Source organism: Mytilus edulis, chromosome 3, assembly GCF_963676685.1.
Source record: "Mytilus edulis chromosome 3, xbMytEdul2.2, whole genome shotgun sequence".
Classification (NCBI taxonomy): Eukaryota; Metazoa; Mollusca; class Bivalvia; order Mytilida; family Mytilidae; genus Mytilus; species Mytilus edulis.
Genome location: NC_092346.1, coordinates 87947348 through 87972244, shown reverse-complemented (window position 1 = coordinate 87972244; position 24897 = coordinate 87947348). Strand labels below are relative to the sequence as shown.

The following is a 24897-nucleotide window of genomic DNA, read 5'->3' as shown; positions in this document are numbered from 1 at the left end:
TTCGAATTCGACTTATGATCAGATTTGTACTAAAATGTGTAACATGACGGGTGCTATATATGGAGTACGATTTGCTTACCCATTCGACGCATCTGCGATAAACCCAAGTTTTCGCTGGTCTCGTCGGGTTAAATCTTTATTTTTCTATGTCGTGTATTTTTTTCTGTTGTTTGTCTTTTCTTTATTCTTTTTTTAGTAAGGAGTGTCGGTTTGGTTTCTTCTTATGAAATTTTATTACGTTCTATACAAATTATTACCCGTTTCGGAAATATTCATTCAGTAATATTTCGGAATTCAAAAAAAAAATGCAATATTTTTTTTTGTCATACAAAATTTAAGTTAAAAGTGTTAGCACATCTTCCAAAGAACACAACTTTTTGAATGAGTCTATGTTTAATTATCAAACAACAAACCATTTTAAATAGATTTCGCTGATTTTACGGACAAAAAGTGCATCGCTATTGACATCCAACATATATGTAATTAATGATGCATATACCTTTATATCACAACAATAAACAAAAATAACCAGTAAACCATATTAATAGAATAAAAATAAATGGATGAAAATCTAAATAATCCATAACAGTATCACAGCACACGTAAGACAGGACGGAAGTAAAGTCTGCATTGAATAATGAATATATCATAACGTTTTTCTGTCATATTTAGAAATACTGTAAAGGCAATCAGGTTATCTAAAAAGAAAAAGAAAACAACAATATTAAGCTGAACTAACTGGTTGAATATACTCACTGAGTGCAAAGGTTCTAAAGGTGTCAGACCACCAATTACTCCCTCCAATTCAGAACGTACATGAAAGTAGGCCTACTCGGACAAAACATAGTGCATTTGATGTCATTGTTTACTTAAAATAACCAACAAATTTGCAGAAATGAAACTTTTGGTGAAAGGGAGATATATTTAGACCATTTTGAGCCAAAATTCGCTTGTCTGTGAGTTTGCATTAAATTCAGGATTAATGCGCTACATAGTACACTATTTCAAGATTTCCAGAAAACCGGGTGTTATTTTGGTAGTACCTGTGTTTTCAAGATCAGAAATTTCTTATAAGACTTTAAACATTGGTTGAAAATTGGCATGTAGAAAGGTGATACATGTACAATTCAGGATATACCTGGTTTCCTTGAAGTTAAACTTTAGGTAAAATATTTAGAAAGCTGTGAAAATTGCAAAATTTGGTTGAACAGATAGGGATTTTTAATTGGTGGTCTGACACCTAAAACAAACAAAAAGGGTTTTTCTTCTTGTTTATTTCAAAACTTCTGGATGTTTGAATTCTCGTATCTCCGATACGAAATTGTTATCAGTTGATTTTGCAATATCAGAAGAAACCCAAAATATGAAGCTATTTGTGGAGTGAGCGTAATGCTTCATATTTTATCGAGAAGTTGATATTAAAAAAAATACGATTCTAGCCATGAACTGTGTTTCGTAACAGTATGGGAACAAGTCTTGTATAAATCGGCAAAATAAGTTCCCAATTACAACTTGTCAAAACACGTTAGTAAAACGTACTTAATTGATAGTTTATTCGAAACTCCCGACGAATATTTTACACTCGAACAGTAAATAATTCTATTATTTTCATATATTTCATTAACAAAATAAACTTTCAGTTATATTTTGCATGTTGAATTTCTTCGGATCCGGTCGTTCAAAGAGAGTTAAAAACCTTGGTAAAATTGCTGATGTGTAAATTTAGTGTCTTGTTAAAAGTTTGATACCTGCGGCATACAGTGCAACATTCAAGTTCCATTAGGTCACATGAGTATACGAAAAAACAATGTATTACAAATCATGTAATTATGATTATGTTTCAAAACTTTACACGTCCGAGTATACATTGTTAAACAACGTGTTGACACAGGTTTCCAGTTTACCAAAAAATCTGATTTGTTTGCTTGTTCCTTGAATTCGTCCGTAATTGATTGATTCAGTAATTCAGTTAAACGTTTCCAGTTGACATTTTTATTAATCATATTTTTTTTCTCTGAATTAAGTTAACATGTTTCTTTCTAAGTTACCGTTGTACCTCTATTCATGGGTATTATTTCGAGCAATTTGTTATTCTTGTTTTTGTATTTCATTAATCATATATATATATGTAAAAAGTAAAATCACAAAAATACTGAACTCCGATGAAAGTTCAATCGGAAATTTCCCTAATCACATGGCAAAATCAAATGATAAAACACATCAAACGAATGGACAACAACTGTCATATTCCTGACTTGTTTACTTTATTTGATTTGCCATCGGCAATACAATATATTTATGTATTTACGCATGCCTTTATATAGAAAAATAAATGAGATATTAGCGTATATGCAATAATATATTTGTATCCATTTTCTTGTACTTAAAATTCCACTACACGTTAAATAAGCACAATCGATCGATCAATCTTATTCTGAGATTGACCACCGAAAACAATTTTCGATTCAGTAAAAAAGTCCAAGAACTACCAAAGGTTTTCGATTGATGACAGCCACCAAACTAATTATAAGTCAACTTGATTTTGTATTTGGATTGTTCGTTAAAAGTACAATCACAAAAATCCTGAACTGAGAGGAAAATAAAATCGGAAAGTCCATAATCACATGTAAGGGGTGGATTTCAATATTTCAGATTGTTTTTATGATGGCATTATAATTATACTGGTCGTTAATCCATGATCCGTTTCAAGATCAGGTGATTCCAATATTAATTTTTGATTTATAAATTACGGAATTATTCTAAGGTTTACCCTAATGTTCAACATTATTGTGTTTTCTTAACTTATTTAATTATCCCAGTAAGATGTGTATGTCGGTTTGACACAATTCATTTTTGCCACATGTTAATGAGACATTGGTATTGTGTATGTTTTTATGATACATAGTAAAAGACTGATCTCAAAGACTTTCAATGGATTAATAGCTTGATCTCAATGCAGAATTATAGTTTCCACCACAGCAACAAGTGTGGTACGATATTTCTCTATTTCTCTACTATTTAAGCGCGAGGCTTACCGATCTTTTTAAATAATTAAAAATAACTATTGAGAGTGGAGAAGTATCATAATATACGGGTTATAGTGGTGGAATCTGTTTCTCCAATGATTTTTATCTTTCCTTTTCAGAGATTTGCAAAATGTCATGTTCTTTATATGTGAAATCATCAGGCATCATCACTTCTTTCGTGAATCCATAATAGGATGTTCAGAAGAAACCAAGAAAATATTAACTAATAATTAAATTTCGTCCAAACTTTATAGCCGAGAACAGATATTTTACTAGTAAATGTGAAAATAACACAAAAAATAGAGACAGTTGTATGCCCTTGTTTGTGTTATATGCCGTCTCTAAATAAAGCTTATTTATTGATTAAACATAATCAATTATTTAAGCAAGACATGTTAACCGTGTCCAGTTATGTTTTGTTACTTTAACTGCCTCGATGTATACAGTATTGTAAAATAACTTTGCTCATTGTTGAAAGCCGTACAGTTCTGTGTCATTTGGTCTCTTGTATATACTGTAAATTCAGAAATTATTGCGATTTTGTCATTTTAGACTGAAATGCGATTGTAATTTTTATGATTTTGAGAAAAATCCTCTTTAATTGATATTATATATTTTAAAATGCGAGTTAAAAATATTCCTATAACATCTCTGTCCCATTTTTCGCAATAATCAAAACCTTGCAATAATTTCAGAATTTACAGTAGTTGTATTAGTGACAATCATACAACATCTTCTATTTATATTGTGTTGTTAAATAGGTAAGTAGAGGATATTTTTAAAAATTATTTACCGCAATGCCAATTTTCAATTTTAGAGATATGGCAGAAAATCGCATGCAAACGCTTAAAAGGTTCCAATACGAAATAATTAAATATTAAAGCTAAAAATAAAAGTCTTCATGAGCAGCTTTGGCTGTCATTAACTTGGACGTTTACGGTTCCTATCAGTTAGTCAATATATGTGTTTTACTCTTCAATAATATATATCCCAGTGAAATAAATAATATACGATATCTTTTATATCACTGGGGTAAAGCTGATGACCGTAACTGCATTCACGGTCATCCCAAGATGTCGGATGAAAAATTAGGTCAGTTTCTGTATTGTCTGTTAAAGTGTTTCTATATCATTTTCTTTACAAATCATACATTGAAACGATGTAAATTTATAAAAGAATCACTCGAAAATCACTAATTACTTCCGAGAAATGTGCATGAAACGGGAAATTCGATTGGTAAAAATCGTTAAGATGACCGTAAATCATTATCAAAATATTTTCAAGATGACCGTAACATAAAACAAGGATGACCGTGTTTGGTAAAAAAGATGACCGTAACTTGTAAAGGATGACCGTAATTTGTAAAGACTGACTGTAATTTATATAAACGACCGTAACTTTTATAGGACGACCATCAATTCTAAGAAATATCCGTATTGTGTTCAAAGCTTTTTTGTTGAGTTTGTCGATCTCAATAGTGGCTCGGTTAGCGGATATAAATATGTTTCATAAATTTCTTTTTTTAAACTATAATATAATTGGCCATATTTAGGATTTATAACAATGATAGTAAATTGCATATTTCTCGTAAACAATGAAATATTTATTGATATCGACGTTAAAATTTTAACACAAATTGACAGCGATACGACGAAAATTTGAAGAAACATGAATGTGTCCCTAGTACACGGATGCCTCATCTACACTATCATTTTCTATGTTTTGTGGACTATGAAAATGGGATAAAACTTTAATTTGGCATTAGAATTAAAAAGATCATATTTTACTAGTAAATGTGAAAATAACACAAAAAATAGAGACAGTTGTATGCCCTTGTTTGTGTTATATGCCGTCTCTAAATAAAGCTTATTTATTGATTAAACATAATCAATTATTTAAGCAAGACATGTTAACCGTGTCCAGTTATGTTTTGTTACTTTAACTGCCTCGATGTATACAGTATTGTAAAATAACTTTGCTCATTGTTGAAAGCCGTACAGTTCTGTGTCATTTGGTCTCTTGTATATACTGTAAATTCAGAAATTATTGCGATTTTGTCATTTTAGACTGAAATGCGATTGTAATTTTTATGATTTTGAGAAAAATCCTCTTTAATTGATATTATATATTTTAAAATGCGAGTTAAAAATATTCCTATAACATCTCTGTCCCATTTTTCGCAATAATCAAAACCTTGCAATAATTTCAGAATTTACAGTAGTTGTATTAGTGACAATCATACAACATCTTCTATTTATATTGTGTTGTTAAATAGGTAAGTAGAGGATATTTTTAAAAATTATTTACCGCAATGCCAATTTTCAATTTTAGAGATATGGCAGAAAATCGCATGCAAACGCTTAAAAGGTTCCAATACGAAATAATTAAATATTAAAGCTAAAAATAAAAGTCTTCATGAGCAGCTTTGGCTGTCATTAACTTGGACGTTTACGGTTCCTATCAGTTAGTCAATATATGTGTTTTACTCTTCAATAATATATATCCCAGTGAAATAAATAATATACGATATCTTTTATATCACTGGGGTAAAGCTGATGACCGTAACTGCATTCACGGTCATCCCAAGATGTCGGATGAAAAATTAGGTCAGTTTCTGTATTGTCTGTTAAAGTGTTTCTATATCATTTTCTTTACAAATCATACATTGAAACGATGTAAATTTATAAAAGAATCACTCGAAAATCACTAATTACTTCCGAGAAATGTGCATGAAACGGGAAATTCGATTGGTAAAAATCGTTAAGATGACCGTAAATCATTATCAAAATATTTTCAAGATGACCGTAACATAAAACAAGGATGACCGTGTTTGGTAAAAAAGATGACCGTAACTTGTAAAGGATGACCGTAATTTGTAAAGACTGACTGTAATTTATATAAACGACCGTAACTTTTATAGGACGACCATCAATTCTAAGAAATATCCGTATTGTGTTCAAAGCTTTTTTGTTGAGTTTGTCGATCTCAATAGTGGCTCGGTTAGCGGATATAAATATGTTTCATAAATTTCTTTTTTTAAACTATAATATAATTGGCCATATTTAGGATTTATAACAATGATAGTAAATTGCATATTTCTCGTAAACAATGAAATATTTATTGATATCGACGTTAAAATTTTAACACAAATTGACAGCGATACGACGAAAATTTGAAGAAACATGAATGTGTCCCTAGTACACGGATGCCTCATCTACACTATCATTTTCTATGTTTTGTGGACTATGAAAATGGGATAAAACTTTAATTTGGCATTAGAATTAAAAAGATCATATTTTACTAGTAAATGTGAAAATAACACAAAAAATAGAGACAGTTGTATGCCCTTGTTTGTGTTATATGCCGTCTCTAAATAAAGCTTATTTATTGATTAAACATAATCAATTATTTAAGCAAGACATGTTAACCGTGTCCAGTTATGTTTTGTTACTTTAACTGCCTCGATGTATACAGTATTGTAAAATAACTTTGCTCATTGTTGAAAGCCGTACAGTTCTGTGTCATTTGGTCTCTTGTATATACTGTAAATTCAGAAATTATTGCGATTTTGTCATTTTAGACTGAAATGCGATTGTAATTTTTATGATTTTGAGAAAAATCCTCTTTAATTGATATTATATATTTTAAAATGCGAGTTAAAAATATTCCTATAACATCTCTGTCCCATTTTTCGCAATAATCAAAACCTTGCAATAATTTCAGAATTTACAGTAGTTGTATTAGTGACAATCATACAACATCTTCTATTTATATTGTGTTGTTAAATAGGTAAGTAGAGGATATTTTTAAAAATTATTTACCGCAATGCCAATTTTCAATTTTAGAGATATGGCAGAAAATCGCATGCAAACGCTTAAAAGGTTCCAATACGAAATAATTAAATATTAAAGCTAAAAATAAAAGTCTTCATGAGCAGCTTTGGCTGTCATTAACTTGGACGTTTACGGTTCCTATCAGTTAGTCAATATATGTGTTTTACTCTTCAATAATATATATCCCAGTGAAATAAATAATATACGATATCTTTTATATCACTGGGGTAAAGCTGATGACCGTAACTGCATTCACGGTCATCCCAAGATGTCGGATGAAAAATTAGGTCAGTTTCTGTATTGTCTGTTAAAGTGTTTCTATATCATTTTCTTTACAAATCATACATTGAAACGATGTAAATTTATAAAAGAATCACTCGAAAATCACTAATTACTTCCGAGAAATGTGCATGAAACGGGAAATTCGATTGGTAAAAATCGTTAAGATGACCGTAAATCATTATCAAAATATTTTCAAGATGACCGTAACATAAAACAAGGATGACCGTGTTTGGTAAAAAGATGACCGTAACTTGTAAAGGATGACCGTAATTTGTAAAGACTGACTGTAATTTATATAAACGACCGTAACTTTTATAGGACGACCATCAATTCTAAGAAATATCCGTATTGTGTTCAAAGCTTTTTTGTTGAGTTTGTCGATCTCAATAGTGGCTCGGTTAGCGGATATAAATATGTTTCATAAATTTCTTTTTTTAAACTATAATATAATTGGCCATATTTAGGATTTATAACAATGATAGTAAATTGCATATTTCTCGTAAACAATGAAATATTTATTGATATCGACGTTAAAATTTTAACACAAATTGACAGCGATACGACGAAAATTTGAAGAAACATGAATGTGTCCCTAGTACACGGATGCCTCATCTACACTATCATTTTCTATGTTTTGTGGACTATGAAAATGGGATAAAACTTTAATTTGGCATTAGAATTAAAAAGATCATACCATAGGGAAAATGTGTACTAAGTTTCATTTTTATTTAACTTGAAGCTGGACAAACGGACAAACAAACAGACGAACGGACGAACGTACGCACAGATCAGAAAAACATAATGCCAATAAATGGAGCATTAAAAACATTAATAATACATACGAATATTTGGTAATCGAGCCCATGTGTAAAATCTTAATTTGTCTGGATATATGCAGGCGGAACACTTTTGAAATAGAACAAAAGAATAGAAGCTCTGTGTTTATCGAGAAAGCGATAAATGTTAACTGTAATGTTTGATATAGTAAGTTTTAAAAAGTTAATAGAAACAAATAAAACGACAATTTTCTTATTTAAAAAACACCTTTTGCATAAGTTTTCAATGTATCTATTACATAGTAATGCAAAACAATAAGATATCAAGTCGACGACATGGTTCTTATCGGGGCCTTTTATAGCTGACTATGCGGTATGGGCTTTGCTCATTGTTGAAGGCCTTACGGTTACCTATAGTTGTTAATGTTTGTGTCATTTTGGTCTTTTCTGGATAGTTGTCTCATTGGCAATAATACCACATCTTCTTTTTTATATATAGTATCTATAAGTTGGATGTAGAAAATGCATAACCTCCGGTTTTTTTTATCACGGACGGAGAACATATCAATCTTTTAGTTCAGAAATTTTCGTGTCTGGCCTTCCATTATGTGAATCAAGAAAAAATTCCCCAAAACAATAACGATTGTATCGAAAAGAGAAAAATCGAGTGCACCTTTTTATGTTAGGGCATGTTTGGGGTGTATATTTGTCTTAAAACGTACAAAGCAGGAGTATTTTATATAGCTTCTCGCTTCAGATTCTATTATTATTATATATCAAAGCTACAGGTTGACTTTATAACGTAAAAAAATGACAGTACGAAAAGATGAAATATATGGGTCAAGTGAGATACCTATCTAATGAATCACAAAAACAGAGTAGGTGTGTTCGAATAGCTATTTTTTCTAAAAGTACTTGACGACAGTGTTTTAATTTGGATGATGAAAATGGATATCTTCGAAAAAATATGATATTCTTGTGTGTGATAACTAGGGTTTATAATCTTCAACCACTGAAAATGTTTATGCCCGCGTCACACTGTCCCGATTTTTACGCCGATGGCAACACGATAATGGAAATTTTCAAAATCGGGACTGATTGTATCCAGATCGGGCTATTCGTAGTGCCATCTTTTACTATCGTAGAATCATCGGCCACTTTTTCTAGCCTTCGGGGACAACTTCGGGAAGGGTTCTAAATTTTTTAACATGTTAAAAAATCCCCGAAGGTGCGTCTGATGTTGAGGGATCGTATTGAGTTCGTATCACCATCCTCACCATCGTAATATCACTGGGAATGCATCTTTGCACATCGTATTGCATTCGTGTTTCCATCGTTTCCATCGGGCAGTTTTGACATTACGATCTCTACACGAATGAATCACGAAGATACCCGAAGGTCTTACGATGGCAACACGACTTCGTGAAGACCTCGTAATCCCGTCGTGTTGCCATCGAATAAAAGTACGAAGGCGACTAGATGGAACTACGACGGCAATAAATCCAGCTAAATGTAAGTTAATTTTCGCGCTAAAATACCTTTATTTAAAGTGCCACTCGATATGCACTAGTCAGTCTAATACGACAGTTAAGAAAGACGTTCACAAAACATGGAGCTCATATCATATGATTCTATGAGAACAAGAAAGGCGACAGCGTTGTTTCTATTAATTCAATTGGAACAAGAAGAGCAGCTATTACAGGCTCAGGATTTACTTTTACAAGTAAAATATTATTTTTTGTCAATTTTTCAAATCAAGTTACATAATGAAAATCATAAACGCGCCTCGTACACCAACACTGCAGGTACATGTATATAGGGAAACCAACTTTTTCGTCATTATTCTGATTTTTTATGTATCGTCTGAGTTGTTGTCACACGAATGTTTACTCCATAACCATTTTGTTTTCTATATGTCATATTTTGCCGCATTTGTTGCTTTCCCCACATCCTTCCTTTTGTCTATATTATTATGATATTCTCCTGGAAAGAGCTCTTTTTGAACAAAAGGGATCAACGAACCCATTACCTTACCTTTAAGATAGACCAGTAAACATAGGCATAATTATGGGTGATTATTCAGACTAGTGCACACATTTTACAGTTCAAACAAGGCAATGCCGAGCGTGGCATCCCCTCGTATGTAACATATTGGGGACAAATATGGACACTATATTTGTATATGACACATGCAGAAAATGGTAAATGGAATATGCATATTTGATACATAAACTATTGTTTTAGAAATCAACCAAAACATTCAGTAACTGGTAATACCTTTAATATTGTTTTTAGAACCAGCAGGTAAAAAAATGAGCAACCAATTTCCTGTGTACTATGCTATTTTAAGGAGAAAAAACAAGTCCATCTGCATGACCTTGACCTTTGGCCTTGAACGTAAAAAATGTCAGATCATTACAAGGAGGAACAATATACTAAATGTGGTTAAAATCTTTTGAAGCATATTGGTTTTAGAGTGTCCACAAGGGTGATATTGCGTTGTATTACAACTGCCACTGTGACCTTGACCTTTGAACTTTAAAGTCAATAGCGCTTAAAAGAGGGACGAAAGATACCAAAGAGACAGTCAAACTCATAAATCTAAAACAAACTGACAACGCCATGGCTAAAAATGAAAAAGACAAACAGAAAAACAATAGTACACATGACACAACATAGAAAACTAAAGAAGAATAAACAACACGAACCCCATTAAGATATTCTTAACGAGTAACACCATACCAAGTTTTGAGCATTTGGATCTAGAGTGTCCATAACCATTTTATCTACACGGAACTTACATGTAGTAGGCGAGGGGGTAATAAACTAAGTTTTATAAGAATTAGACAAAAAGATCGATTTCCCGCCATGCATGGCAGACTTGTACAGAAACGATATGTTGTCGAAATTCTGTTCGTATCTTTTAGACATCGTATGGCCATCGCGCCATCATCGTAATCCATCGTGTAGCCTTCGTAATCCATCGTGTAGCCTTCGTGATCCATCGTGTAGGCTTCGGCTAAGATATGAAGCTTAAATACCCGTCTTCGGTTAACCTTCGTATGTCCATCTTTTGCTATCGTATATAATTTCGGCACCATCGTATAGACTTCGTTATTCATCGTACTTGCTTCGGTCACTTTTTGGTATTTTAACGAGATCGGGACCAGCTTCGTACGAACTTACAATTTTCGCATTCGGGTGTCCATCGTATATAAAAATCGGGACAGTGTGACGCGGGCATTAGTCTGCCCTTCCACGAAATATTTAATTAGAATTTTTTTAAATGCTTAAGAATTTTCAAAAATTCCATCTGACATCCGAACAGACAATATTTTTAAGTTGAATCAATGCAGACAAGATCATTAACTAATGCTCATTAGCTAGTAGATACATTTGTCTTTTAAAATATAACTGACATATAACGATCGATCGTAATGGTGCTATGTGGATCAATTTATCAGTTTTCAAGAGCAAAATTGGCAGAGCGTCATCCCTACAATGGCTTCCATTTCTACGATTGTGAGCATGAACTGACGTGATGGGGAGATAATTTTGAAGAAGTAGAATCCTGACTGTATGAATAACATTTCTGTATATATACAAATTGACAACGTTCCGCCTTGTGATACGCTTTTCGTACAATACTATTTTAAGGATCTACTTTGCTGGAGCTCACCTTCACTAGTTTATTCGAATGATATTTTCAAAATATTTCTGTTATTTTATTTGCACGACAAAATGAAAGACGATATAATATCAATGGGTGTACATGCAATTTTTTGGCATTTTTAAAAATGTGTATTTATTATATGTCATTAAAAAGAATCCCAGAAACAAAACAAAAAATCTTTTGTCGAGCAGTTGAAGGCTGTGCACCGCATTTTTTTTTTCATTATGCTTGTAAGGTGTCATTTTATCGCGCTTTTGTAGCATGTTTTCCCTTCCTGTTCATTTGCATGTCTTTTGGCAAATTCATTTTAAAAATTAAACCCTCTACTGTAAAAAAGATACATATGGTAATCTTTGCATTTGAAGCGCGTCTTATTTTCTTCTACCTATAGGATAAAACTCTTATATTAATATGTGTATACCAACACGATTAATCATTTGATACAAAAAGATAGTTATATAAATACGGATATTTCTTAGAATTGAGGGTCATCCTTTAAAAGTTACGGTCATCATTTAAAAATTACGGTCATCTTAAAAGCAGTTACGGTCAGCCTTGTTATGAATCGCTGATTCTGTTACGGTCATCTCGATTGTGATTTACGGTCATCTTGGCGATTTTTTCAAATCGAATTTCCCGTTTCATGCACATTTCTCAGAAGTAATTAGTGATTTCCGAGTGATTCTTTTATAAATTTACATCGTTTCAATGTATGATTTGTAAAGAAAATGATATAGAAACACTTTAACAGACAATACAGAAACTGACCTAATTTTTCATCCGACATCTTGGGATGACCGTGAATGCAGTTACGGTCATCAGCTTTACCCCAGTGTATATGCCATTAAAACGTTAAAACTTAAATTAGTAGTAGATACCTGTTATCGTCCCCTAGCATTAGACAACAGCAAACAATCTGAAATAATACAAAATCGTTGATTATAATTAATCGTTACGCCTGGAACCATTTCATAAGGGGTAACGCGGGCTATATACAAATAATCTATCAAAGACACCAACAAAAAGATACAGTAGAAATTAAATTTAACAATAACGTTAATAACAGTAATAAAATTGGTGTCTTTGATAGTTCGTCCCATATGCAAGTATAGTAGTATATACTTTCTCGATAATGTAAAAGTTGGGTACATATTAATACAACGGTAAACACAGAAGGTACATACGACTCCGTTATTTACATTATTCGTTGAGCTGTTAATAAGCTCAAAAATGTTGTTTAATAGGATTTACCTCATACATTAATATAGTGAATTCTGGAGATATAATAATCATATTACATAGATTACAGGAAGATGTGGTGTGAGTCCCACCGAGACAACTCTCCATCCAAATAACAATTTATAAAAGTGAACCATTATAGTTCTATGCACGGCCTTCACAACCCATTTGCCAGTGTTCCGTGTAGCAATATAGGAACTTGATTTTGAGGGAGATGTTCCAGTAAGAAATTATTATATAATGATAATGAACACTTACACCAATGGCCAATACGATTGGTCCCAAAATTATAACGGCTATAACTGCCAAAAGCCAATTCCACCATTTCCAGTCAGTAGTATCAGGCATACATCTGTTATATATTCCGAATAAAGATAAATCAGGTATATTGCTTATTTGTAGAAGTCAATATGAGGGGTTTTTTTTACACATCGTAGTGGTTTTTAATCAAACAGTAAAGAACTATTACCTTATTTTCATTTCAGAATACAAAATCAAAACTCAAAATTTACCGTATTTATATAACGTTAGAATAATACCAAACAAAAACTTCTAAATCACGAAAACACAAAAAATATCCTCACAACAAAACATCAAACCTAGCATTTAAAAATGAAAATTATGAATTGAATTCCCATGAAAATTTTGATAAAGTTAGATAAGTTTTAACATGAAAAGTCAAGTCTGACAGACATTTTACGTCAAAATCTTTTAATTTTACAATTGTGTCAATACCCATATCACTTTTCAAGTAGATGTTGTTTACATGATGATTAAAACGTATTTATTCATATATTAAATCTAAAATCATGTGTATACCTACAAATACTGAACTGCACATACTTAAATGCATAACAAGAAGAAAATATGCATTAGAGCTTTAAAAATGAATAAAGTTTAAATGAAATAAAGTTCTTCGAAATTTTAGAAATTATTTTGGTTGCAAATTATAAGGAGTAGGAAAGCAACTCATAGGAAACGTCCGTTGTCATCAGACCAATCAGAAATGATAGCAGGTGAATAACTAGGGGCGATAGAAAAACTGCAAAAATCAACCTATAGAAATAGCGTTTTAATCTGATTATTTATTTTTAATAATTTTTCATGATGTTATTTTAGACGTAGCGTTTTCTCATAAAAGCCGTTGGTTATCTAGGGACATCTTATCTTTTATTTTTTTCTCTGGAAAGAAGGGAGAAATCGCTTATTTTTATATTTGTAAAGGGAATTTCGTTTATTTTTATACTTGATGTTTGCTATGTTAGCAATTTGCTCTTGATTTTGGTTTTCACACAAAGCGGGCAAGAAAACCATCCCTTCATGATGAAAATAAATGAAAGTGTTCGTATCCAAAACTCTATTGCATTGATATTAAATGGAGACTTTACAACTTTAACACATCCTTTATGCATGGCGATAAAATTAAGAGATACGGACTTTAAGTTGATGTGTAAGTTTTGACGAGTAAAAGAAACATTTGCTATCTTAGTATATCTAGATTATTCTGAGCTTCTTTTTTTTACCATGATGGTGCTAAATCAAGGAGAAAAACTTATGTTTGTCTCATCGTAGTTTCATCTGCTGTTGCTGATATGTCACTTGAGAAACTGTTATTGATGTGTATACTAAATAAATCAATCAATTCTATATGAATGTTCATACTGACGTTAAAGTTTCCTGAATGGTGTGACTTTGAATGCAATTTACTCTTTAAACAAGGGTTAGATAAGTATTTAAAACAACTACGTGTATCATGCGTAGATAAAGATGAATAAACTTATTTCTGTTTACCCTTTTTCCTTTACAGTTACAACTTCAGGACGATTCTGGTTAATGACAACTACAGACTGTTGTTGCTGTTGCTGTTGCATCGGTGGTGGACCATACCCTGGATGGGGTGCATAGCCAGCATGAGGATGTGGCGCATATCCAGCGTGAGGAGGGGGCGGATATCCAGCATGTGGATGTTGCGCATATCCACCTTGGGAAGGCGGTGGTGGTTGTTGTCCTGGTTGATAAGGTGGTGGCTGGTCACCTGCCGGCGGATACTGACCTGGAAGCTAATGAGAAACAAAATACATATTTGATAAATCATGTTACGATCTTGTACTCTTTTTACCCAAACGGTATAAAAACTATTCATAATTACTGTTTAAAACACTGTTTAAAGCTTCAATCATATTAACAATCAAGAAATCGGATTAAGCTGATGGCCCAGAACTCTATTCATATAGATGCTTTATAACTCGGATTATAAATACAGTCTGAAATTCGGACTATGTCAAAGTAACGGTAATGAATTTTGATCATACAAATAGATTTGACTCTTACAGTTGATGTGTTTCCCTTGATTTTAGTTTTAGCTAGTAATCCGGATTTCTCTCTCTCGATTTATGACTTTAGAACAGCGGTATACTACTTTTGCCTTTATTACATCCTTGATTAAAGTAACGGTTTTGAATCCTGACCATACCAGAATTCACAACAATTATACAGAAATCCGATTAAAGGGACATTTTAAAATTGTAAAATTCATATATTTCACCGCTTTGAGCCAAATTCACATATCTAATTTTTAACATACTAAATATGTAACCTTTAATGGTTTACCTTTAACAAATTGTGACTTGAATGGAGAGTTGTCTCATTGGCACTCATATCACATCTTTTAAAAATTACAGAAAGTAAAAAATCAAATAATATTCATGGAATCGTTTTAATGTATCAACATTTTGTTAGCATTTTGTTCGCATTTTGAACTAGACGTAATTTGTTTCTAATTATTTGTATATCATCGTTCTTTTTTCTGCTAATAAATGGTCTTGAATTCTGATCATAGTATCAGTCTAGAACTATGGTGATTTTTAAAGCCCCCCCCCCCCTAAACCCGTTAAAGAAATGTATGCTCTAGAGCTCAGACAGTTGTGACGACCAAGAGTTTTTAAGTTTTTGATAATTTTAAGCATTACAGGTTTTATTTACTCTGATAGAGAGTTTTAAAAGAATCCTTTATCGTGAATTTATTTTTTGACTATGTTTTTTCGTAACCTATTATAGCCTTCTTTCTTGCACTAATTCATAAAATTATGACTGACTAATGCACAACTTACAAAGTCGAAAATATAAAATGTTAACGATAATAACTAAATATCATGTATTACCAAATTGCTCTCTCCCACTCTCCAATTTTGATATTGGGTGATTACTAAGAAAAGTATTCAACTTACCTGCGCCATATTTTTCCTGCAACGTAAAAACTAATGTAAAAAATACAATACTAACGGAGTTCGGAGCTAGATACATCTATGTATATGTTTATTACATATTTGTACCTTAAAACAAACGACTGTTCATGTTGTCTTTAATGAAAGAGTCATAAATGTTATTTAGGTGTTTATTTCCCTTTCTTTTTTTTTAAAGTGCTTTCGTTTTTATCTGAAACAATCATGTTGACAAAGATTAAGTAATTAGTACACCAATCAAATGACCCTATTTTTTATTAACTTATATGCTTTTAAATATATAAGACTTGGAGGTGCGATGGGGTGGCTTGAATAGCGGTTATCTCGCCGAAAAACGATGATCTGCTCCGAAGTTTGATGGTCCTTTTGCTGATGTGCGATGGTCTTTCAGAAGTATGATGGCTAGTAAGAAATCTACAGTAATCCAATCATTTTGTGAGACTTTGAATTTTTTTAATTAGTATGTATATAAATAACAAACATTCAAGATTTTTTATAAAAGTTTCAGTTTAAAAATATTGACGGGGATCTATCTTGTTCATTTTTTATATTGACAACAGCGGTATACCTTTTTAGGATTTTGTTCCGTTTTTTTTACTAAAAAGTAGTATTTGTGTATTGAACAACTACAACATTTCTCAGTCGTTGCAATAAGTATTAGCATTAAAGGAAAATAACCCATGTATATGCTAGATACATCTATGTTTATTGTTATTACATTTTTGTACTTATGTATTTTGTAAAATCTAAACAAACTCAAATAACAAAAATACTGAACTCCGAGGAAATCCGTAATCAAAGGGCAAACACAAAAGCTCAAAGACATCAAAGAATGAATACCAACTGTCATTTTTTCACTTGATTAAGGCGTTTACTGTCATGCGTCTAGAGTGGTCAATATCTGATAAGTTTGAAATAAATGTAAATTATATTATTTGAGGTAATTTCGTTGAAAATTTTTTTTTCAACAGAACATCACAATGCCCTAAAGTAAGATTGTATAAATGGGACAAACAAAATTGCACAACATTAAATATGTCATGAGCCAAATTAACATCTCTGGTGATGCACTCTGTAAAGAAAAGATATTAAGTTCTACTTATGGTATCCTTTGTTACTGTTTATATATGATATGACTATTTCAATCTTCTATCGTTCCAGATTATTGAGACTTAGATCTTTAAGAGACGAAAAAAAACGTACTTTTTACTTGTATTACTTACTTTTAACCAAATTATTTTTGCCGATTTTTACTTTTCAGACTTATAAGATTTTCATCTATACAAAATAAGCAATTTCCTACTCAGTTCGAATTATGAATAAGTCAGCTTATAAAAAAATTTCCCTTTTGTCGGTCGAGAATAATTATACTTTGATCTTCGAAAAATAAAAATTTCTAATGTCGTGCATTTACTGAAGCATGAGTTAATTTTAAATTATTTAGAAATAACGTCTGACTGGGTTTTGTTTGTTTTTTTATGTTAAGACGATTCTCACTTTTGTCGTTCCAGAGCAATTTCCGATGTTAAAGGATAAAATTATATCAATATGATTATTTTTCGTAGCTAAAAGACTCATTATTCTGGACGGAGTTAAATATTAAAGGGAAAAACCAAACACGCAATATTTTACTCAGTATGTATTAACTGGTATATGCATTGTGCTTTTACTTGAATCAAAAATATCAAGAATGGTGTTTGAAGTCTGCCTACTTTTTTCGATATTCAGTTTTGTATTTCCAGAATAATGAATTCAAATCTCTAAACAAATAAGGAATTAATAATTAAAATAAAAATGCTAAACAAACTCGAAAAAAACCTCAAAGAAAAATTCAAAAAAGAATCCCATAGATCAAACAAATATAATGTATGCCTTTATCAACCTTGATAATACCACAGTACTATGTAATGTGAATGATAATACCACAGTACTATGTGATGTGACTTATCATTTCGTGCATTAATTACGCCAATTAAACCCAAAACGGAGAGAGTCGAACAAATGTATATTGGATTTGTAGTTAAACATACTACCTTATTGGAATATTGAACAATCAAAATTCTTAACGATACAAAAAGACCGGGTAAACAACTCACAGAGACACTCCTCTTTCTATACGTTTAAAGTGTCACGTATTCTATGTACATGTAAAAATATAATTATGTCTATTTATGTCCTGACTTATGATTTTATAGACTTGTAACCGTTAATCGCCAAATAGTTGATTTGAAACCCGACATGAACAACCCGAACAAACATAAAAAATCTCGGTACAGAGAAGTCACGCTAATATCTAAACTATCTAGTTATTTTTTTCAAAGATATAATGTGAAATATAGAAATAGAATGTTCATGAACAGGTAAAAGATATATTTTTCCAAAAGGGATAAAGAGACCGATAAAACTATTTGAAAAACCACGAAATAGGACAATAACACAAACAATAGTCTACAAAACACTATACGATAATAATTTCTTTTAAAGGTAAACACAATCCACTCCCCATATATAAGAAATACGTTATTTTAATTTTAAATTTTTTTTTAAATTTTTTTTTTATTGGGGGGGGGGGGGTTAAGACCGATTTTTGTATTCTCCTTTATTCTGGAGTAACGATACAGTTACATTGAAGGTACTGACATTTAATTCTTTGCGACATAAATATGTGACATATTAGAAAATAACATGTTTCGACTGATTTAGATCATTGAATTAAATCATTAGAAAGAATACAAATACCGTGGGTCCTCTTTTACAATAACATTTGACTATATAAAGTAACAAGAGTATTTGTTTCAAGTATCATGAACAAATCACCAATGATTTTCTTTTTAAATAGATAAATATATGTAGCACAAAATACCGGGCTTTTTTGTAAACCGAGAAAATTCAATATAAATAAATATACTCAAAGAATTGTCACAGCAATTTAGAGCATGCTAACGTTAAGAATTTTTTTTAAATTATCTTATCAAAGCAAATCCGCTCGTATTTATCATTGAAACAAACGAGTAAGATATGTCTGTCAAAAAGATTAATTGTAACAAAAAACGAAATTTTGAGGTAAATGCTATAATTGCGACCCCATTTATCTAAAAAAAAAAAAGTAGCCCATGAAAGTATTTTTTTATAACTTATTTGAACTAGCTTGGTGAAAAATCGCTGAATTGTATTATTCTATATAGTTGCATAAAAATACTTTGTAACAATGCTTAAGATTTTAAATAGAGAAATTTATATATTACTTAAAAATTATTACACCAGGGTTTTCTATATCACAAACTAGTCAAAACATTAACTAAGTTTTATCATCGGTATAAGGACATCATTCGTAAATATAGCTCAATATTTAGACTCTTATACGTTCAGGTATTTCACATCCGTTTTATTCTTTATAAAGCACAAAAATGTCAGTATTCACCTCAGAAGCTAACAAAACCTTTAAATAGACTTATGACTTATTAAGAAGGGATATAGTTACGATACTGTTGTCAGGTCATGAAAGATTGCGTAATATTGATTCACTTATAGGGTCTTTGCATCGGAACTAAATCCCTAAAGAGAGGGATTGTGCCTGATATTCATATGATGAAGACATGATCATTAATCAGTTTAATTAAAGTCTGGAGTCTGGAGCTGGCATGTCAGTTAACTGCTAGTAGTCTGTTGTTATTTATGTATTATTGTCATTTTGTTTATTTTCTTTGGTTACATCTTCTGACATCAGACATTTGCTTACATTGGATCTTTAGTAAGCCAATTAAGAGAATCAAACTGAAACATGCAACTTAATGCAATTTTCCAAAATATCAGATGCATAAGTTCAATATATCAAATTTCTAAAAGCACTGTTTTGGCAGTTCATAACGGAAACTCTATTCTAGATCAAAATGAAATGTACGATGAACTCCTGGGTTGTTGTTTTTTGACTAGCACCTTATTTTAATTAATTTATTTACGAGTTAGTTTACGATTTCAAATGAAAAAAAATCATTTCTAATTTGGATTAATATTCACCACATAGCGTTAAATTCGTATAGCTTGCTTAGCCTGATAATTATTTTTTTCCATACTTTTTATCATAAAACATTTTAAATGTTTGCTAATATATGGTGAACATACACTTCTGCTCGGTCAGAAATGGAAGTTTATTTATCGTTTGGGCTTAATTTCTTCAACAGTATTCTCTGCAGAAATGTATAATATGAAAGCAGTCTTTTAATTAAAAATTAAAATTCTCGTGGATGAAAATTAAAGGATATAAAATAGAAATAAATTAAAATTAAAAAAGATTTAAGAGAAAAATTAAATTCCTACCGGTTAGAAATTTCCTGTCGACGGCCTTACTTCCTTCTTGATTTCGCGGAACTGGGGTTTATTTCAACCCGTAACGGTTACTTTGTTTTTTAATAACCGATATATAGCTGAATAACAATAAACAAGAACATATAAATAATACAAATAAATAAGGATTTAAACATTTTGTTTTTTGCATATATTTTCTCTAAACTACTTGTTCATATAGTTAACATAGGTATAATTGCAAGGTAACGTATTTTGAGACGTTGACGATTACTCGATTTAGTAAGTTGCAACCAAAATCAGTTCTTAAATATCATATTTTTCATTATTCACTTGCCTGATCTTCAGGTTCACAGTCTGGTTTGTTTTAATTTTTGAGAAATATCACCACAAATTTAAAGATAAATTTAAAAGGGAAAAACATGACAATTTAAATTCGTTTTTATTTTTTGCATGCGTCATTATAAAACGGTAGCGATTCATGCAATAATCGAACTAGGCATTTAAAGGTCAGAATATAGTTTTCAATAAAGGGATAGTGACAGCACAGTTCGACAAGTTGTAACTCGTTCCCGAATATAGACGTTAGTTAATATTATTATACTATACTATAGTGACCACTGATATAATTTTTTTACATATATTACAACAAAGTTTCCTCGATTTGATAAAATTGTATATTAATTTTGTTGACAGCAATAGTTGTATATGATGAGGATGTAAACATATAATTACTATACCAATTCTCAGTTCAGAAACAACACTACAAGAAAGCGACTTCGCCGTGCTAGAACCAATGGGGGCAATCTTTTTTTGTGATAACTAAACCCTCTCTTTATTATTGCGATCCTTGAAAATAAAAACTCTTGAATAAAATTGTTCTGAAATATTTACTGAATTGAATTATTATCGTATTACAAAACAAAGAAATACATTGATGCGACTGTCATACAAGTTAGAGGTTTAGCTAGGGTTAATCCACAATTTTCTACATAAGAAAAGTGCCTGTACCAAGTCGGGAATATGGCAGCTGTTAACCATTCGTTTGATGTATTTGAGCTTCTGATTTTGTCATTTGATTAGGTACTTTCTTTTTGAATTTTCATCGGAGTTCAGTATATTTGTGATTTTACCTTATACCGGTATTTTACAATAGTCAATGTATTTATGATATTTGAACATCGGTATACTTCTGTCGCCTTAATATTGCACGAAATAAAGATTACTTCTAAAAATACTTTTTATTAATTTAATTTATGGTAATTTCAAATATGGGAAAAAGTATCAATCACAAAATCTCTGATTTGAAAGTGTTTTATAAATATAAAAGTCATGTTTCTGAATACTTTTATGTTTTGTATTAAAATAAGACAATGGTATATGATTGTCAATAAGACAACTATACGCCAAATATTTATTGAAGAAAGATATTAAGAACTTCAGTTCACGGAACGACCTTCGTCAAATAACAATATCGATACAGTAAAGTAAGGTAAATCATGGCAATTTTATCTTTCAAATGAAAGAAGAACAAGAATGTGTCCCTACTACACGGATACCCCATCTGTACTAACATTTTCTATATTAAGTGGCCCGTGAAAATGGGGTAAAACCTCTATTTAGCATTAAAATTAGAAAGATCATATCATAGGCAACATGTGTACTAAGTTTCAAGTTGATTGGACTTTAATTTCATCAAAAACTACCTCGACCAAAAACTTTAACCTGAAGCGGGACAGACGGACGAACGGACGAACGGACGGACGAACGAGTGGACGGACGGACGAACGAAACAACGGACACACAGACAAGAAAACATAATGCCCATAAATAGTGCACAAAAACAACCAGATTTAAATTGATGTACAATAATGGTGTTCAGTAACCAACGTCTGTTTCTGGACTACAAACGTCTGGCTGTCAACATTTCCAATTAGAAATGTTATCTGTTTCAATGTGCTGTGCTTTACAGCTTTGTTTTTCTGATGAGTTTTCAAATTATGCGGACTATATAAACAGGAATGTCTTACTGACACAAAAAAATGTCTAGCAGGGTTTTTGAAAAAGAACGACTGATATGGACATGAACTGATTTACCACAACGAAATGTCTTAACTCACAAGAGACATCTTTTCATGGTCAGATCTTTAGATACCAGAATAATCTACTGATCTATGAGTTAACCGTGTGTGTTCTTTTCACTATAATATCATTTTGACTGAATTTGGATTCTCTTGTCGGATGATCAATGTAAAGCCGGGTACGCTTATCCTGTCGACATAGCAAGTTTCCGGGTACGTTTGGAGTTCAAGCGATTCCCTTGGGTAGACTTTTACTTTTGCTTGTTATTTCAAATATATTTACAAAATTTAGGCATCGGTAATCTACTGCTGTTTGTAATCAACAACAATAAGTAAAAAAAATTAATAAAACAATTATTGCATCATTGATAAAAATAGGGCGGTATGGAATGGATGTTCAGAATTAACCAGTCACAAAATTAGGAGGTAATCATCTTAATACCTGAATAGTATCGAGGCCTTCACAACATAATGAAAGGCCCAAACTATACAAAGGGTAATATTTCTAGTAATTAAAACATACATATATATTTAATGAACCAATCATTCAAACTGTATCTGAAAAATAATTTATAGCATTTCCTCTTGAAGAATGCTCATTGTGGTTAAGAATATTATTTATTTATTTTTGTCCTATACTCACCAAAAAGTAATAAATGCATATTTAAGCCATATTGAAGAATTTATAAGTTGAATTATGTTAAGAAATACAGCATACTTTATGCATTTCCTATCATGATTTTCTTGACAGAGGGTTGCTGCTCACAAGGAAGCTATTAAACCAAGAGTTCCAAATGGTGAAGTTGAAATCATCCCTTCGTAAATTTAACGGACACCATCCCGAGTTGGTTGACCGTTATGGAATAACCGTTTAACAAAATATATCGGATATGTTCCTTACGTCGTAACTATAATCCCCTCCCCTTCATGAATGTGACCTACCGAATTAGACTATTTACCGGATTTGTTATAACATAAGCAACACGACGGCAGGATCTGCTTACCCTTCCGGAGCACCTGAGATCACCCCTAGTTTTTGGTGGGGTTCGTGTTGCTTATTCTTTAGTCTTCTATGTTGTGTCATGTGTTCTATTGTTTGTCTGTTTGTCTTTTTTTCATTTTTAGCCTTTTATTTTTTATTTATGAGTTTATTAACTGTCCCTCTGATATCTTTCGTCCCTTCTTAAGTGACAACAATATCTACACATTGGAAGCTAATTTCAGGGGAAATTATTCCTAAAGATAATTCTGATTTTGAGATATATATTAAAAAAAAAATTCAAAGATTGATAAAAAAAAAATATGAGAAAAAGAATAATTCAGAATATGGGAAGATTTTCATATAATAAAAATGTTGGAAAATGTGTGTACTTATTTTTTGTTAGAAATATAATTTTCGTGTTTCTGTCTGAAACATATGTACTTCAAAGACGCTGAGGTATGCTGTAATATTCATGACCAATTAAATTTACTCATCATAGATACTAGAATTGAAATTTTGTAATTGCGCCAGACGCGCTTTTCGTCTTAAAATACTCATCAGTGACGCTCGAATCTAACATAAGCCAAATAAAGTACGAAGATGAAGAGCATCGAGGATCAAAAAGTCCTAAAAAGTTTTGCCAAATACAACTATTTAGGTAACCTGTTCCTGAGGTAGAAAAGCCTTATTATTTCAAAAATTTGAAGTTTTGTAAACAGTTAATTTATTATAATTATGACCATAATTGTCAATGATAATTCGAGGTACTGACTACTGGGCTAGTGATACCTTCGGGGAATAAAAACTCCACGAGCAATGGCTAAATTTATATTAAACACAAAAAAAATTTTTTTAAAAAAGCTCTGCGACAACCGGGTTAGTGTATTTTGTTAATTATGACCTGACATTTTTTTCACCTTGGCAAGTATTGAACAAAATCGGCGTTTTTTAGAAAGAGCGACGAATAAATGGCAAAAAAAAAATCCTGCAGTGTTATTTTAAATCATTAATTTTATTTATTGCTATTTATTAATACAAGTTGATTTTGTCGAAGTATTTTTTGTTTTGCTGCTTTAAATTTCAGATTTTTCATATATACATTTTGTACGGGTCTTTCTTTTTAATAGGTAGTTTGCCTTACCTTATTTTATTTTCCAAAATTAAGACCTACTTCCTCAATAGTTTCACCGAACTGATTAAATGTCAATGACAAGCCTTTGTTTGATATATCGATATTGTCATGCACCCTGGTAAACCTACCGCATTTACCCCCAATAAAAGCGTAACCACAGTGTTGAAATAAAAATCTATATAAACGATGGTTTTGATTGGTTCATGGTCCCAGAATCTTCGCATAGCACACAAAATTGACAAAGAAAAGAAAATAAGATTTCACTCAATCTATATGAAATAGGGAAATCGGTGGATATCATAGAGAATAATTTAGATTTTAAATTGCGT

General features: G+C 31.4%; 1 protein-coding gene across 2 annotated transcripts; it reads right to left on the bottom strand.

Moving 5' to 3' along the window:
* Positions 1–374: 374 nt before the first annotated feature.
* Positions 375–24688, bottom strand: LOC139514618 (proline-rich protein HaeIII subfamily 1-like). Of its 2 annotated transcripts, XM_071304040.1 has the most exons (7): positions 24578–24624; positions 20389–20495; positions 16057–16072; positions 14621–14889; positions 13088–13181; positions 12469–12506; positions 375–698 (listed from the first exon to the last, which is right to left on the bottom strand). In XM_071304040.1, the coding sequence occupies exons 3-7, from the start codon at positions 16063–16065 to the stop codon at positions 695–697; spliced, it is 414 nt and encodes a 137-aa protein (XP_071160141.1). In that variant the 5' UTR covers positions 16066–16072; positions 20389–20495; positions 24578–24624; the 3' UTR covers positions 375–694. The 2 variants fall into 2 exon arrangements, with proteins under 2 accessions (XP_071160141.1, XP_071160142.1); XM_071304041.1 differs by lacking the exon at positions 20389–20495 and having other exon boundaries at positions 24578–24688.
* Positions 24689–24897: the final 209 nt, after the last annotated feature.

Bases quoted from the DNA above. Each gene is read 5' to 3' on its own strand.
- LOC139514618 (XM_071304041.1), bottom strand. The intron at 13,182-14,620 runs GTAAACAGAAAT...AATATATAACAG, and splicing joins GTAACTGTAAAGGAAAAAGG to ATGTATGCCTGATACTACTG. The intron at 12,507-13,087 runs GTAAGTGTTCAT...GTATTATTTCAG, and splicing joins CAATCGTATTGGCCATTGGT to ATTGTTTGCTGTTGTCTAAT.